The 17,792-nt window shown below is 47.6% G+C and overlaps 1 protein-coding gene across 1 annotated transcript in view; it reads left to right on the top strand.

Moving 5' to 3' along the window:
* LOC127005430 (uncharacterized) overlaps positions 1 to 17,343 on the top strand; it is a 66,451-nt gene extending 49,108 nt beyond the window's left edge. The window contains exons 3-6 of the mRNA XM_050874268.1: positions 2,100 to 4,314; positions 7,254 to 7,502; positions 13,214 to 13,544; positions 14,724 to 17,343. Of these exons, the coding sequence (XP_050730225.1) occupies positions 3,252 to 4,314; positions 7,254 to 7,502; positions 13,214 to 13,544; positions 14,724 to 16,974 (3,894 nt within the window). The 5' untranslated portion in view covers positions 2,100 to 3,251 and the 3' untranslated portion in view covers positions 16,975 to 17,343. The remainder of the gene's footprint in view (positions 1 to 2,099; positions 4,315 to 7,253; positions 7,503 to 13,213; positions 13,545 to 14,723) is intronic.
* The last annotated feature ends 449 nt before the right edge of the window (positions 17,344 to 17,792 follow it).

Genomic DNA, 17,792 nt, shown 5'->3' on the forward strand with positions numbered 1-17,792 from the left:
TTTCTCTTTTTTTATTGTTTTTATTTCTTTTTATTCTTCCTTTTTTCCTTCCATGTGTACTTCCTCCTCCTCCTCCTGCTCCTCCTCCTCCTCTGCTTCTTCCTCCCCTCGTCTTCTTTTTCCTTTCCCACACCACCACCTCTGCCTCCTCCTCCTCCTCCTCCACTTACTCATCCTCTTCCTCTTTAAAGGTCAACAAATGGAGAGGGAAATGCGAGAAAGAGAAAAGAAACAAAGTAAACTGAGTGAACTTAAGAGAAAATATAAAACATAAAAGAAAAGGAAAGAAAGACTGAAGAAAAAGGAAGAAAGAAAAGAAACAAACGATGACAACAACTTCTAACAATACATATTTCTGAAAGCACTACTACTACTACTACTACTACTGCTACTACTACTACTACTATTAGGACCATTAATAAGGAAACTTGCACAATTACAAGTTTCTCTTCTTAGGAAAATTGTGTGTGTGTGTGTGTGTGTGTGTGTGTGTGTGTGTGTGTGTGTGTGTGTGTGTGTGTTTGAGAGAGAGAGAGAGAGAGAGAGAGAGAGAGAGAGAGAGAGAGAGAGAGAGAGAGAGAGAGAGAGAGAGAGAGAGAGAGATTCAAATATGCACGGTAATGAAGTAATAAAATTGGCTTTACTATTATTATTATTATTATTATCATTACGAGAAATAATTAAAGGTAGTAGTAATAGTAGTAGTAGTAGTAGTAGTAGTAGTAGTAGGAGGAGGAGGAGGAGGAGTAATAAAATTGTCTTCGTGATTATTATTCCGTTATATAAAGAAAAAAATATTATTAAACAGAAAAAAATAACAATAACTGCAATAAAACGTTGAGCCTGGAGTGAATTTAAGTTTATGAATGTATGATAATGAATAAATTTGAATATTATATGCATCTCTCTCTCTCTCTCTCACCTTTCTTTCTTTCTTCCTCTCTTTCTTTCTTTTCTAACAGATGTTTTTGTTTTCTTTCTTTCTTTTTTCCTTACTCATATTTCATTCCTTTTTTGTTTTGTTTTTTACCAATGTTTTTTTTTCTTTGTTTTTTGTTTGAGTTTTTTTTCCGTGAGTCAAATTAGAAAACGAGGTCAAATAAAATACTCTTGAGATGATTGAGAGGACAACGATTCTGTTTGTTTTCAATTACTCATGTGTGCTTGCTCTCTCTCTCTCTATTGATGGTAACTAGATATGCATTCGTGTGACAGTTTCTTTCTCTCTCTCTCTCTCTCTCTCTCTCACTTAAGTAAACAAATGAGACAACAAGAAAAATACAAATAACAACAAGGAAATTTAAGGTGACAGGAACAATACATTAAAGAGAGAGAGAGAGAGAGAGAGAGAGAGAGAGAGAGAGAGAGAGAGAGAGAGAGAGAGAGAGAGAGAGAGAGAGAGAGAGAGAGAGAGACGAAAGAGGAAACAAAGAGAAAAATATGATAATGGTGATATGGAAGGAATGATTAAAGAAGAAGAGAGGAAGCACAAAGAGGGAAAGATTAATTGAACGGTAATTCGAGGAGAGAAAAAAAAAATAAAAGAAGGGAAAGGAAGAAAGAAAGAAAGAAAATAAAAGAAAGATATAAATAGTCGCAGAAACGAAAGAGAAGTAAGACAGAAAACGAATAAAATAGAAAATAAAGATAATAAATGTATTTTTTAGTGTTTAGGAAATATGAAAAAGAGGAAGAGAAAGTAGAGGACGAAGAGGAGGAATGGAAGAAAGAGGAGGAATAGGAGGAGGAAAAAGAGGAGGACTAGAAATGTTTGTTTGTTTGCGTGTGTGTGTGTGTGTGTGTGTGTGTGTGTGTGTGTGTGTGTGTGTGTGTGTGTGTTTGTGCGTATAATGAAGCAATAAATAAGGAAAAAAAATGATGAGATATTGCATTAAAGTCATTTCCGGTGTGTTGATTTAAGAGAGAGAGAGAGAGAGAGAGAGAGAGAGAGAGAGAGAGAGAGAGAGAGAGAGAGAGAGAGAGAGAGAGAGAGAGAGAGAGAGAGAGAGAGAGAGAGAGAAAACCCTTTACACACTGGAAAACAAAACCTGACCTAATCTAATATTTGTTTTTTATCTGTTTTTTTCTGTCTTTTTCAGAAATCCAGGAAACCGAGGATCAACAACAACAACAACAACAAGAGGAACAACAACAACAACAACAACAACAGCTAACCCTTTTTTCCTCGCCACTTTCTCTATTCAACCAAATACAAAATAAAATAAAATAAAGGAAAACAATTAAGGGAAAAAAAAGAAGACAAGCTCACAACAGGAAGGACAAAAAAAAAAGAAAGAGGAAAACAAGAGAAAGATAAAACAATGGATTAAAAAAAGGAAGAACAAATAAAAGATAATAAAATAAAGAAAATGAAAAAATAAAGGAAAACAATTAAGGAAAAAAAGAAGACAAGGTTACAACAGGAAGGGCATTAAAAAAAAAAGAAGAAACAGGAGGAAGACAAAACAATGGAATAAAAAAGGAAGAACAAATAAAAAGGAATAAAAGAAAGAAGAAGAAAAACAGTAAAGAAAGGAATAGGAAATTGAATAAAAACAGAAGACAACAGAAGACAACAGAATAACAGAAGTATAAGAGTAAAAATTAGAAGAAAAAAACGAAATAACCGAAGATAAAAAAAGAGGATAAATAAAAAGGAAGACAAACATGGAATAAGGCACAAAAAGCAAGGAAGACAAACCTGAAGACAAGACAAAAAAAATGAAGCAAAGTTGGAAATTAGAAAGAAAACATTGAAGGAGAAATAAAATAAAGGTACAATAGAAAGGGAGACAAACCAGAAGAAGAAAACACAAAAACTAAGGAAGACAAACCTGAAGACAAGGAGACAACAAGAAAGATGAAGAAAGATGGAAAATAAGAAAGAAAAGATTATAGGAGAAATAAAATAGGGATAAAAAAGAAAAAAGAACATAGGGAAGAGAAACCAGAAGAAGAAAACACAAAAAAGCAAGGAAGACAAAATCGACCACAAGAAGAAAACAAGAAAAATGGAGAAAGCTGTAAAATAAGAAAAGAAAACACAGAAAGGAAATCAAAAGAGCCAACAAAAACAAGGAAGACAAACAAGAAGAAAACAAAAAAAACAGTGAAGACAAAATCGGGACAAAACACCAAAAATACATAAATAATAAAAACTAGAAAAAACAATAAAACAGACAAAAGAAGACAAGAAGACAGAAGACAACAAGAAGACAAAAGAAGACAAACAAACACAAAAAAACAGAGGAATGCGAGACCCACGGAGAATCACGCACCACCTATCCACAACTTTGTACCTATCCATGCTTCTGTGGGGAGGAGGAGGAGGAGGAGGAGGAGGAGGAGGTGAAGGAGGAGGAGGAAGGGAAGGAGGAGGAGGAGGAAGAGGAGGCAGTGGAGGTGTGGAGGCTGGTAATCACATTGTAGGAAGATCTATAGAAGGAAGAGGATTTGAAGGAGGAGGAGGAGGAGGAGGAGGAGGAGGGTTAGGAATCAGAGGAGGAGCGTTTGCCAGTGAAATAGGAGGAGGAAGAGAATATGGAGGAGGAGGAGGAGGAGATGGAGGAGGAAGAGTAGAGGTTATAGCTAGTGAAATTGAAGGAAGATTAGGAAGAAAAGGAGGAGGAGGAGGAGGAGGAGGAGAAAGAGGAATAGGAAGAGTAATAGCAGGAGGAGGAGGAGGAGGAGGTATAAGAGGAGTATTAGCTAGTGAAATTGGAGGAGGAAGAGGAAGAAGATTAAAAGGAAGAGGCTATGAAGGAGGAGGAGGAGGAGGAGGAGGAAGAAGTATAAGAGGAGGAGGAGGTGGATTAGGAGTAGGTAGCAAAATACGAATAGGAGGAATAGGGAAAGGAGGAAGAGGAGGAGGCGGAGGAGGAGGAGGAGGAGGCGGAGGAGGAGGAGGGGGAAGAGGAGGAGGCAGTGAAATAAGAGGAGGAAGAGGAGTGGAGGGCAGAGAATTCGAAGGAGGAGGAGGAGGAGGAGGAGGAGGAGGAGGAGGAGAAATGATAGCAAGAAAAACAGAAGAAGGAGGAGGAGGAGGAGGCGAAGGAGGAGGAGGAGGAAGAGGAGAAAAAAGAGAAGTCGTAAGCGAAGAAGAAGAGGTAGGAGTGGGCGGAGTAGCACTAGGCCTTACATCCTCCTCCTCATCTTCCTCCTCCTCCTCATCCTCTTCCTCCTCCTCCTCCTCCTCCTCCTCGTGCGACATCTCCCAGTTCGCGTGTGACAACGGAGGCTGCGTCGCCCTCAGCTCCTTCTGCGACGGGCAAGCTCACTGCACCGACTACTCCGACGAGCCCCCGGGATGCACAGGTAAGCGGAACAGGTGAAGGGGGGGATGGGCAGGGGGAAGGGGGAGTAAGGGGAAGAGGAGAGAGAGGGGCAGTGAAAGGTTAGAAGGGGAGGAGAGAAAGGATAGGTGGGGACAGGGAAAAGGGACAGGCTGGGAATGTGAAGGGGAGGAGATGGGGGAAGGGGAAGGGATTGAGGAAAGACAGTTGGAAAGGAAGGAGGGGAAGGGTAAGAGAAGGGGAGGAACAGTTGGAAGGGGAGGAGAGGAAGGGAAGAGAAGGGGAAGAACAGTTGGAAAGGGGAAGAGAAGGGGAGAACAGTTGGAAAGGGAGGAGGGGAAGGGTAAGAGAAGGGGAGGAACAGTTAGAAAGGGAGGAGGGAAGGGAAGAGAAGGGGAGAACAGTTGGAAAAGAAGGGTGGAAGGAAGGGGAAAGGGGAAGGGAAGGGGAGAAGGAAGGGAAGGAAGGGGAAGGGCAAGGCTGATATAGGTAGGAATAGAAAAGGGGGATTTTTGTGTGTGTTTGTGTGTTTGTTTTTCAATACCCACTTTTTAGTTCTCTCTCTCTCTCTTTTATTTTCACTTTTCATGTAGAGAGAAAAGATTGTTCGTGTACATGTCTCTCTCTCTCTCTCTCTCTTTTTGTGTATGTCTTTTAAATTCCTCTTCGTTTTTCACTTCTGTGTTCAAAATAAAAGGTTTTCAGCGCGAACACACACACACACACACACACACACACACACACACACACACACACACACACACACACACACACACGCACACACGTACACACACACGCACGCACACTGGTCACTCTACCTGTTATGTTTTTACACTTGAATAAGCACACCTGAAAGTAAACCTCTCTCTGAAGTACCTGGAGGGAGAATCAATGAATATGGAATTAGAAGAAAATAGATAAAAAGAGAGAGAAGAAAAATAGAAGAAAATCAATGGTAATATGATAATGGAGAGAGAGAGAGAGAGAGAGAGAGAGAGAGAGAGAGAGAGAGAGAGAGAGAGAGAGAGGGGAGACTCTCTCTCTCTCTCTCTCTCTCTAGGACGTCGTTTTAAAACTTTGGTCAAGTCGAAATTGAGTTTATTTTGAGTTTCATTGAAAGAACGAAAATAAACACCGTTAGGAGGAGGAGGAGGAGGAGGAGGAGGAGGTGGAGGAGGAGGAAGAGGAGGAGGAGGAGGAGGAAATTGAAAGTGTCTTCATTAACTTTGTAGTAGAATCCAAAGTGTTAAGGAGAGAGAGAGAGAGAGAGAGAGAGAGAGAGAGAGAGAGAGAGAGAGAGAGAGAGAGAGAGAGAGATTAGTACAGGTAAAATCTCAGGTGTAGCTTTAACCACGAGCAGATAAAGGATAGAGGGGACTCTCTCTCACGGCAATCTCTTGTTCCTCCTTTTTCATTTTCTTTCAACATTTTTCAATTAACTTTTAAAATCGGTCTTGTTATTTTTTCTCATTATTTTTCTTTCCAAACTTTACTTTCTCTCACTTTCTTCCTTCCTTTCCTTTCTCTTGTTTCCTTTCTTCCTTCCTTTCTTCATCTCTTCATTTCTCTCTACTATTTTTATTTCCTTTCCTTTCATCTATTTCTTTCTTCCTTCCTTCCCTTTTTATTTCTCCTCGCTTATTCTCTTCTCTGTCTTTACTTTCTCTCACTTTCTCTCTCTTTCTTTGTTCTTTCTTCCTTCCTTCCCTTTCTCTCTCGTCTCCTTTCTTCCTTCCTTTCTTCATCTCTTCATTTCTTTCTATTATTATTACTTCCTTTCCTTTTATCTTCCATTTTCTTTCTTTCTCCTCTCTTCCTTCCTTCCTTCCCTCTTTATTTCTCCTCGTTTATCCGCTTCTCTTCGTCTTTTATATAACTTTATCTTTCCTTTGCCATATCTTATTCACGAGACATTTTCATTCTCTCTCTCTTCCCTCTTTCTCTCTTTATTTTCTCCTTCCTTCCTTCCTTCCCTCCTTCCGTTCTTCCGTTTTTTCTCTCTCTCCGTTTCCCTTCTCTATCTGTCTGCCTCTCTCTTTCTCTCTCTCTTTCTCTTTCTCAGTTTCTTCTTCTTCTTCTTCTTCTTGTTTAATGTTGTTTTATTTCATGGATTCCCTTTCTCTCTTTTTCTCTCTTTTCTCGGTTTTGAAATTCTCTCTCTCTCTCTCTCTCTCTCTCTCTCTCTCTCTCTCTCTCTCTCTCTCTTTAATCCTCTTCTCAATTTCCTTTTCATCCCTCCCTATTCCTCTCCCCAATCTCCCCCCCTCTCCTCCCTACTTCCACACTCCCCCCCCCCCTCTCTCTCTCTCTCTCTCTCTCTCCCCAACCTGACTCTCCCTCCCCTCCCTCCCTTTTTCCTCTTCACTTTTCTTCCTCTCACTCCCCTTCATCTTCATTCCCTCTCTCCCTCAGCTCTCCCAATCACCTCCCTCCTATTTTTTCCTCCCCTTCTACCCACTTCTTCTCCCCTCCAATAACCTCCTTCTCTTATATCTTCTCCCCTCCTTCTTCCTTCCACTAACCTCCTTCTCACCCCATTCTCTCTCCCTTCAACAGTCTAACCTAACCTAACCTAACCTAACCGCCTTCTCACCCTATTCTCTCTCCCTTCAACAGTCTAACCTAACCTAACCTCCTTCTCACCCCATTCTCTCTCCCTTCAACAGTCTAACCTAACCTAACCTCCTTCTCACCCCATTCTCTCTCCCTTCAACAGTCTAACCTAACCTAACCTAACCGCCTTCTCACCCTATTCTCTCTCCCTTCAACAGTCTAACCTAACCTAACCTAACCTAACCTAACCGCCTTCTCCACCATTCTCTCTCCCTTCAACAGTCTAACCTAACCTAACCTAACCTCCTTCTCACCCCATTCTCTCTCCCTTCAACAGTCTAACCTAACCTAACCTAACCTAACCTAACCTAACCGCATTTCTCACACCATTCTCTCTCCCTTCAACAGTCTGCAATCGCACCTACTACGGGATGGTGGATCACACGTACCAGCTGGAGGTCCCTGCGCCCCCTGCCTCCCGCGCCGGCCCCCCAGCCTCGTCAGCGCAGGCCCACCCCCTCCTGCTGCTGGGGGGCACGCCATCAGAGAGCTTCAAGTGCGTGCTGACCCTGGCGGCGCTGGGGGGACACCACGGGGATATCCTCCAGGTCACGTTCTCCGAGTTCCACGTGGGGCATTTCAACGTGGCTTCGGCGGGTGAGTGTGTGGGTGGGTGTGGGTAAGTGTGGGGGTGTGAGGAGGATGGTTGGGGAGAAGGGGAATTATGTGAGGGGTGAGGGAAGGGTTAGAGGGGAGATTGTATATGGGGGGATGGGAATAGGGGAGGGAAGAGATGAGGGATGGAAAGAAAGGGAGAGAGAAGGAGAGGAAAGTGTGTGAGGAGGGGATGAAATGGGGACGTGAGGGAGGGAGAGGTGGAGGGGAAGAGGGAGGGGAAGGAGGAGGAAAGAGAGGGGGGAGGTGAGGAGTGGGAGGAGAGATGTATATGGGGAGATGGGAATAGGGGAGGGAAGCGATGAGGGATGGAAAGAAAGGGAGAGAGAAGGAAAGTGTGTGAGGAGGGGATGGAATGGGGAGGTGACAGGGGAAGATGTGGAGGGGAAGAGAGAGGGGAAGGAGGAGGAAAGAGTAGGGGGAGGTGAGGAGTGGGAGGAGAGATGGAGGTAAAGGTGTGTGAGTGCGTTTGTGTGTACCTGTGCCAGACCTGTCCAGCTAATGTAGAGTGCGTGTGCGTGTGTATGTGTGTGTGCGTGTGTGTGTGTGTGTGTGTGTGTGTGTGTGTGTGTGTGTGTGTGTGTGTATAGGCCAGCCTCACCTGTAGGGACTCACCTGGCGGATTAATTAAGAGGCGAGGCGGTACAGGTGCGCGTAATTAGCGGGCCAGAGTTTCTCACCTGTAATTAGCCGACCCTTTACCTGTCTCTCACGGGGACTAGCCTACCTGTGTGTGTGTGTGTGTGTGTGTGTGTGTGTGTGTGTGTGTGTGTGTGTGTGTGTGTGTGTGTGTGTGTGTGTGTCGTTGCCTCCCTGTCTGCCTGTCTGTCAATCTGTCTCTGAATCTCTCTCTCTCTCTCTCTCTCTCTCTCTCTCTCTCTCTCTCTCTCTCTCTCTCTCTCTCTCTCTCTCTCTCCAAAGTTACAATTTCACACTAATTTCTCGCGAGTAACGAGACACATTAGAGTTCCATCACTCTCTCTCTCTCTCTCTCTCTCTCCAAGCCTTCCTTTCTCTCCCTCCCTCGCTTTCATCTACCTCTATTCACTCTCTCACTTTCAATCTCCGCTTCTCTCTCTCTCTCTCTCTCTCTCTCTTCTTTTTTATTTTTATTTTCATATTCTCTTTATATTCCATCATTCCGCTGCTTCCTCTCCTCCTTCTCCTTCTCCTCCTTTTCCTCCTCCTCCTCCTCCTCCTCCTCTTTCTCCTCCTCCTCCTCCTCCTGACAGCAGCTAAGAGACTAGTCTTCCCAAGGGAGGATACCCGACCAGGAAGATAACCAGGGAGATTAGGAAGAAAAATACGAGGAGGAGGAAGTTATGTAGGAAGAGAAAGGAAGACAGGAAGACAAAAAGGAGGAGGAGGAGGAGGAGGAGGAGGAGGAGGAGGAGGAGGAGGCTATCTAGGAAGGCTAAGGAAAAAAGGAGGCATATAAGGAAGATGAAGACAAAAAAAGGAAGAAGAAAGAAGGAAGTAAGGAAGGAAGGAAGGAAGGGAGGAAGGAGGAACACAAAGAAAAGGGAGAACACCAATAATGGAGCTAACGGCTGTGAAGGAGACTAAAAAAGGAGACTAAACAGGAGCATATGAGAAGGGGAGAATGACGGGGAGGAAATGGAGATAAAGGAGACTACCAAGATTAGGAGATTAAAGGTAGACTAATATGGAGATGACATGGCAGGGAGAATACCAGGAGAGGCAACAGAGATGGAGGAAATTGAAAGGGAGATAGAAACGGAGATAAAGAGATTAAACCAGAGGGAGATTAGGTAAAAGGGAGGAAAGTGGAGGAGGCTACTGGAGATGAAGGAGGAGGAGGAGGAGGAGGAGGAGGAACACAAAGGAAGAACAAACAACAGCAGACCTGCTGGTCCTTAGGAGGCTGTTTGTGACAAGCTACACTAACTATCTAATCAAAGGTGGAAGATGAAGGATAGCAAAGGCGAAGGCTCCTCCCCACCCCCCCATCCATCCAGCCAAAGCTGGCAGGAAAGGAAAAAAGAGCCATGCAGCATGGAAAAACTGCATGGAAATTATGTAGGAAAGAGGAAAGAACTACCATTACTGCTACCACTAACCGGGCGATAAAAACGGACAAGGACACCAGTATTCGAAAGAACTTAACGTTATTACGACAATGAGTAATATCTTGGTTGCTGGTTGGATTCAAAATACTTGTCTAATCTATTCTTGAAGGCCGTAACTGTTGTACTATCAACGACATCACAGGGTAGAGAATTCCAAACATTAACGACTCAATTGAAGAAGAAGTGTTTAGCTTCGTGCGACGATAATCTTTTACCACTTATCTTCAAATTGTGATTTCTTCTTGTTCTATTTGATCGATCAATTGTAAAGTAATCTTCCGCATTAATATCACTAAATCCTTTAAACATTTTAAACACTTTTATTAGATCGCCTCGCATTCTTCGCTTTGATAGGCTGAATAAGTTTACTTCTTTTAAGGAGGAGGAGGAGGAGGAGGAGGAGGAGGAGGACGACATTACTGAGATAGGAGGTGGAGAATATAGGAGATTATAAGGGTTAGGAGGAGAAGAAGGAGGAGGAAGAGGAGGACTAAGAGGAGGAGGAGGAGGAGGAGATTACTAAGGGAGACTATTGATCACTCCGCCACTAATGAGGCTGTTGAGGCTCCTCCACCACCTCCTCCTCCTCCTCCTCCTCCTCCGCTGATCCCTTAACGTCTTCATCTTCCACCACATTCCCCTCCTCTTCCTCTTCCTCCTCCGGGTTCCTCCTCCTTCATCCGCCTCTTCATCTTCCTCTTCCTCCTTCTCCTTCACTTCCTCTTCCACGTCTTCCTCCTCCTCTTCCTCCTTCTCCTTCTAGACCACCATCTTCCTGTCTCATTAAAGTTTCTCTCTCTTGGTATATCTTCTCATACACATAACCATCAACATAGAGAGAGAGAGAGAGAGAGAGAGAGAGAGAGAGAGAGAGAGAGAGAGAGAGAGAGAGAGAGAGAGAGAGAGAGAGAGAGAGAGAGAGAGAGAGAGAGAGAGAGAGAGAGAGAGAGAGAGAGAGAGAGAGAGAGAGAGAGAGAGAGAGAGTCAGCCTTTCCTTTGACAATTTAATATCTGTGGGAACATTTTTTTCGTCCTTTTACTTTTTTCCTCTTTTCCCCATTTCTCCTTTCCTTATCTTTTCTTCTCTTTTTATTTTTTCTTCCATTTATCGTTGGAGGGTTTAATTATTTCCCTCCTCCTCCTCCTCCTCCTCCTCTCTTTTATCATTGGTTAAGTTCAATAATAATAATAATAATAATAATAATAATGGAAAGATAAATATACATGAAATAACAAAACAAAGAAGAAAAAGAGGAGGAAGAGGAGGAGGAGGAGGAGGAGGAGGAGATACAAAACTTGCACCTTCTCTCTTACTCCCCTTTCCACTTTTCTTCCTAATGCACAGCAGTTGAGAGAGAGAGAGAGAGAGAGAGAGAGAGAGAGAGAGAGAGAGAGAGAGAGAGAGAGAGAGAGAGAGAGAGAGAGAGAGAGAGAGAGAGAGAGAGAGAGAGAGAATAAAGAAGAAATATGCAAAACGGGTCTTAAACATGTACACAGTCTTCCTCTGATATTTTCTTCCATGGAGGAGGAGGATGAGGAGGAGGATGAGGAGGAGGAGGAGGAGGAGGAGGAGGAGGTAGAGGAGGAGCAGATGGGGGAAGGCGTGCAGCGTGAGAGAAGGAGGAAGATTAAGAGGAGGAGGAGGAAGAAGAGGAGAAGGAGGAGGAATAGGAGGAGGAGGAGGAGGGAAAAGGGAAAGAGGATTGCAAGGAAGAAAAAAAAATAAAATGCGGCAAAGCTAAAGATTTACTTTGTAACTTACAATACACAAGTTCACTTTAATCTCCTTCTTCTCTTTCTTTTTCCTCCATTTGCAAGAGCGGAAGGAGGAGGAGGACGAGGAGGAGGAGGAGGAGGAGGAGGAGGAGGAGGAGGAGGAGGAGGAGGAGAATGCAGAAGAGTGGAAAAGGAGGAAGAATAAAAAACAGAATCATAGAGTTTAGAGGAGAAGGAATAGGATTAAAGAAGACGAAGAAGAGGAGGACGAGGAGGAAGAGGAGAAGGAAGAGGAGGAGGAAGAGGAGGAGGAAGAGGAGGAAGATGGGAATATGAAAAGAGGAAGAAACAAAAATTAAATGACAAGAAGTTAGGAGATGCAAAGGAGGAGGAGGAGGAAGAGGAGGAAGAAAAATAGGAATACGAGAAGAAAGAGGAAGAGGAGAAGAAAGAGAAGGAAGAGGAGGAGGAGGAGGAGGGACAAAAATAGAAACAGGAAGACGAGAAGTTGAAGGAAAATGAGGACAAAAATATAAGGAGAGAGAGAGAGTAAAATTAGAAGAGGAAGAGGAAAAGGAAGAGAAGGTGAAGGAGAAGGAGGAGGTGAACGAAGAGGAGGGAAGAGAAGGAACAGAAATAGAAGAAGGAAGAGGAAAAATTGTGATAAATGGAAGGGGAAGAGATAAAAGAGCAGAAAATGAGAAGAAGAAAGAAGAGGAAAAGGAGATTAAGAGAAATATACAAAAAAGAGGAAGAGAGGAAAATGATGATAACTGATAGAAGAAAAATAAAGGAAGGGAAGAGAAGATGGGAAGAGATAAAAGAGAAGATAATGAGAAGAAAGAAGAGGAGGAGGAGGTTAAGAGAAATATACAAAAAAGAGGAAGAGAGAAAAATGATGATAGTTGATGGAAGAAAGAAGAGAGAAGGAAGGAGAGGATTAAAAGGGAAAGACTAAAGAGAAGAAGGAAGAAAACAATTAACTGAGATTTACTGAATACGTAAAAAAAACAAGAAAAAGAAAACAATACACAGAAGATTAGAAGAATTAAAACAAAACAAGAAAACAGGATAACACACAAAAAAAACATTAACAACGAAAAACACAGAAAAATAAACAAAACCAAAACCAATGCAAATAAAGATAAAAAAAAAAAACACATAAGAAAATCTACTAATGCTCTCTCTATCTCTCTTTTCCTATCTATCTATATATCTACATCTATCTCTCTATCTATCTAACCTAACCTAACCTAACCTAACCAAACCTATCCTAACCTAACCATACCTAACCAAATCTAACCTAACCTAATGCTCTTTTCATCTGTTTATCTACATATATACCTTTTCGTCTCTGTATCTCTCTCTATATATCTAAATCTCTCTCTCTATCTCTCTATCTATCTATCTCTTTAACCTAACCTAACCTAACCTAACCAAACCAAACCTTACCTAATGCTCTTTTCATCTGTTTATCTACATATATACCTTTTCATCTCTGTATTTTTCTCTACATATCTAAATCTCTCTCTCTATCTCTCTAACTATCTATCTCTTTAACCTAACCTAACCTAACCTAACCTAACCAAACCAAACCTTACCTAATGCTCTTTTCATCTGTTTATCTACATATATACCTTTTCATCTCTGTATCTCTCTCTACATATCTAAATCTACCTATCTGTATCTCTCTATCTAATTATCTATCTCTCTATCTATCTAACCTAACCTAACCTAACCTAACCTAACCAAACCAAACCTTACCTAATGCTCTTTTCATGTTTATCTACATATATACCTTTTCATCTCTGTATCTTTCTCTACATATCTAAATCTACCTATCTCTATCTCCCTATCTAACTATCTATCTCTCTCTCTCCCAAACAGCCGAGGGAAGCGACGTCACCGGGAAAATGAGCCTCAATAACATAGCCGGCGAAGACCCAGGCATCGGAGGAGTCGAAATCGGCGAAGGAGGACTAGGACTCTCAACGAACCCTCCAGGAGCCATCGGGGGGCTGAGGCACGTCGGGGGCTGCGAGGGGGACCACGTGACCATCGAGGAACCGAAGCTGAGGGAGCGAGGCGGGCGGTGGTGCGGGGAAGGGAGTGGGCTTAACGTGTACTTCAGCGAGACGGACTCTGTGGTGGTGACTCTGCACGCGGCGGCGACAACCCAGGGAGAGTACTTCGATAACCCACTCCGCTTCAAGATCAAGTGAGTGGGGGGGAGAGAAGGGGTTGGAGGGAGAAAAAGGGGAAGGAAAGAGGGGGTATGGGGAGGGAATGGGAGGTGTAGGGATTGTAGGGAGAAAAGGGGGGTAGGGGAAGGGTATGAGGGAAGGGAAGGGCGGTTGAGAGGGGAGATGGGAGGGGGAGAAGGGGGTATGGGGAGGGAATGGGAGGTGGAGAAGGGAGAAAAGTATAGGAAGGACATAGAGGGGAGGGTAGGAGAGAAGGGAGAAAAAAGGTGTAGGGTAAGGGGATGAGGTACGGAAAGGGTAGTTGAGAGGGGAGATGGGAGGGGGAGAAGGGGAGAAGATTATAGGGAGGATATAGAGGGGAGGGTAAGAGAGAAGGGATAGGAGGGAGGAAAAGGGTGTAGGGGAAAGGGATAAGGGGAGGAAAGGGTGGTTGAGAGGGGAGATGGGAGGGGGAAAAGGGGAGAAGAGTTTAGGAAGGACAACGAGGGGAGGGGGAAGAGAGAAGGGAAGAGATGGGAAGGGAGTGTAAGCGTGTGTATGAGAGGGGAGGAAAGGTGAGATGGGGAGGGCAGGGAGAAGGGGAGGAAGGGAATACGAGGGGAAAGAAAGGGGATCAAGTGAGTGGGATGGGGAGTCTTGGGGAGTAGGTGAGGGGAGGAAGGGAAAGAGGTTAAGGGGAGAGGGAAGGGAGAGGGGAAGGTAAGGGGAAGGGCAAAGGAGGAGGATGAGGGGAAGTGAAAGTGTGTGTGTGTGTGTGTGTGTGTGTGTGTGTGTGTGTGTGTGTGTGTGTGTGTGTGTGTGTGTATGTAAGGGGGAAAAGAAAGTCTGTGGTTTAAGGGAGGATATGTGGGGAGAGGGTGGGAGGGAAGGGGGAGGGGGAAGGGGGAGGGGGGAGTGTGTGTGTGTTGAAGGGAATTTGAGAAAGGATTGTTTGTCTTCGTCCTCGGGAGCTGAGTGAGGGTCAGAGTGTGTGTGTGTGTGTGTGTGTGTGTGTGTGTGTGTGTGTGTGTGTGTGTGTGTGTGCGCTACCAACGCGCGAGAGAGAGAGAGAGCGAGAGAGAGAGAGAGAGAGAGAGAGAGAGAGAGAGAGAGAGAGAGAGAGAGAGAGAGAGAGAGAGAGAGAGAGAGAGAGAGAGTATAGGGCCACTGCGGCAACACCCCTTTAACCCCCCCTCCCCCCTTTCCCGCCCCAGGTACAAGTTCCTGCCGCGGGCGCGCGCCGAGGTGCGGTACGGGCGTGGCGGCGCCAAGTACCGCGGCGACGAGGTGCGGAACAGCGTGTGCAGCCGCGTGTTCCAGGGCTGCCGCGCGCGCCGCTGCCGCCTGCAGTCCCCGAACTTCCCGGGCCTGTACCCGCGCAACGTGACCTGCTACTACCTGGTGAAGGCGCTGCCGCCCCCCACGCGCCACCTGCTGCCGCTGGTCACGCTCAGCCAGGCCAACGACCGCCTGCTGCACGTGGGCCGCCAGGGCCTGGGCGGCCGCGTGTCACCAGAGGCGCGGCTGCGGCAGGACGGGGAGTGCCGCGCCCCCGAGGACTTCCTGCTGGTGTACGACGGCGGCTCCATGAAGGCGCCGCTGCTGGCGCGCCTCTGCGGCACCGCCTCGCTGCCCAACATCACCTCCAGCGGCCCCGAGATGCTGGTGGTGTTCCAGGCCGCCACCTCCGGCAGGATGAACCACCTGCCCAACCTGGTGGCGGGCTTCGAGCTGCGCGCCCACGTGGTGTTCATGCGCGAGGCCGCGGGCCGCGTCGCCAACTCCGTGTGCGACTACGTGCTGCAGAGCGACGGCGGCTCGCGCGGAACCGTGTCCAGCCCCGTGTTCGCGCTGCCCGCCAACTCCTCCTGCACCTACCGCTTCGACGGGCGGCGCGGCGAGGCCGTGTGGCTCTATTTCACCAAGTACCACCGCGCAGGGGCGCCCCAGGCCCGCCCCAGCCACTCGCCCTGCCCCAACCGCCTCGCCATCTACGACGGCGACAAGGAGGTGGCGGGGGCGGCGCGCCTCATGGGGGAATTCTGCGAAGATCAGCTGCCGCCCACGTGTGTGCGGGCGCGCCAGCGCGGCCTGGTGAGCCAGCCCTGCGGGCGCGGCGAGAGCTTCCTGTCCTCGGGGTCGTCGCTGGTGGTGACGCAGCGCTTCACGGACGGCACGGCGCTGCTGCCGCTGCGCTACGCCATCCACTACGAGTTCGTGCGCCGCGGCGAGGCGGGCCGCCAGCCCGGCAGCGACTGCGACCACGACTTCAGCAGCGCGCGCAGCCGCAAGGGCCACTTCCGCTCCCCCGAGAACGTGTTCCTGTACGGCCGCGGCGGCAAGGCGTCGCTCTCCTGCCGCTACTCCTTCACGCCGCGCGCCGACGAGGCCGTGACGGTGCGCGTCACCAGCCTGGGCTTCCGCGGCAACATGTGCAAGACGGTGCACAACACGCAGTCCGACCTCTTTGAGTGCATCGCGCGCCTGCCCGGCTCGGCGGTGCTGGAGGCGTGGGAGGAGCCCTGGGCCCTCACGCGCCTGCCGCTGGGATGCCTCTGCGACGCCTCCGCCGCGCCCGCCACCTTCCGCAGCCAGGCGCGCCGCGTGCACCTCAGGTTCGCCATCAAGGACATGTCTTGGGCGCAGGACTTCAACGACTTCTTCTTCGAGGCCGAGTACGAGTTCCAGGCCGCGGCGGCGTGCGGCGGCGCGCACGTCCTCAACGGGTCGACGGGCGCCATCGTGGTGGGCGAGCGCGGCGAGGCGTGCCAGACGCTGCCCTGGAAGATCGTGGCACGCGAGGCGAGCCACCTGTACCTGAACGTGCCCGGCTACCACGCCGCCAGCCAGCGCTGCGTCACCAACAACCGCGTGGTGGTGTACGGCAGCCACACGGCGCGGCCCATCAAGGCCGTGTGCCCCGACCCCACCGCAACGCACGGCGTGCACGTCTTCTCCTCGGGCTGGACGGCCGTGCTGGACTACGCCGAGCCGCGCCCCGACTCCCTCATCATCCGCTACCTGGCGCGCGAGCCCGCCACCTACCGCCTCACCTGGCTGGAGGTGCGCCGCGAGCCGCGCCCCTCCGCGCTAGAGTCCCACAAGGGCGGCCTCAAACGTGACCGCCCCACCACCACCGCCGCCGCCGCCGCCTCGTGCCCGCACCTGTGCCCGCAGATCGACGCGTGCATCAGCGGAGACCTCTGGTGCGACGGCGCACGGCACTGCCCCAGCGGCGCCGACGAGACCAGCGCCACCTGCCTGTACCTCAGCGTGCCCTGGCTGTACGTGGGCGTGGCGGGGGCGGGCGTGGGCGTGGTGCTGGTGGCGCTGGCGGCGGCGCTGGTGGGCGTGCGCGTGTACCGGCGCGGCAAGGTCAAACGCAAGAAGAAGAAGGAGGCGCAGCAGCTCATGACGCGGGAGGTGATCCTGCCGCTCAACTTCCACAAGGAGAACATCTACTGAGGCCACCCCGCCCCCCATCAGGCCCCCCCGCCTCCCCCTTCACCCCCTCAAACACTCAGTCCCCCCTGTCCTCCTGTGATCCATGTGCCCTTCCCCTCACCCCTCTCCCCCTCACCCTCCAGCCATTCACACACTACCCCCCTTCCTTTCTCCTTCCCCCTCCCTCCCCCCCGGCAGGAGTGGCCGAGTTCTGTAGGCCAGTTTTTATACACGTTTTGTACAGGTCGTGGCGAGGTTATGTACGTGTATGTTACATGTGTGTGTGTGTGTGTGTGTGTGTGTGTGTGTGTGTGTGTGTGTGTGTGTGTGTGTGTGTGTGTGTGTGTTTCTGTCTCCCTGATATCCATGCCATGCCTTATCACGCCCCCCCATCATTCCCCTACCTTCCTCTCCTCTCTCTCCTCCTTCCCATCTTCTCCCTCCCCTCCTCCTCTTCCTCATCCTATTTCTTCCTCTTCCTCTAACCAAAATCAGAATTATGAAACACAATTGGCAACTATTTCTACTATTACAACAACAACAACAACAACAACAACTACTACTACTACTACCACCACTAGGGAGGAAATCAATACTCCTAAAGCAATGGAACACAACTCTTCCTCCTCCTCCTCCTCCTCCTCCTCCTCCTCCTCCTCCTCCTCCTCCGTCAGTCAGACAAATAATACAATCCCGGTGAAAACGAACCAAAACAAGAGACACAACAAAAGTAAAACAAAAAAGAGAAAAACAAAAACAAAAACTTTCCAAAACAGAACAAAATAACAAACGAAAAAAACAAACAAGAAATGGAAGTTAAAAAAAAAAATATCGGTGTT

The sequence above is a fragment of the Eriocheir sinensis genome, chromosome 30 (genome assembly GCF_024679095.1).
Source record: "Eriocheir sinensis breed Jianghai 21 chromosome 30, ASM2467909v1, whole genome shotgun sequence".
Classification (NCBI taxonomy): domain Eukaryota; kingdom Metazoa; phylum Arthropoda; class Malacostraca; order Decapoda; family Varunidae; genus Eriocheir; species Eriocheir sinensis.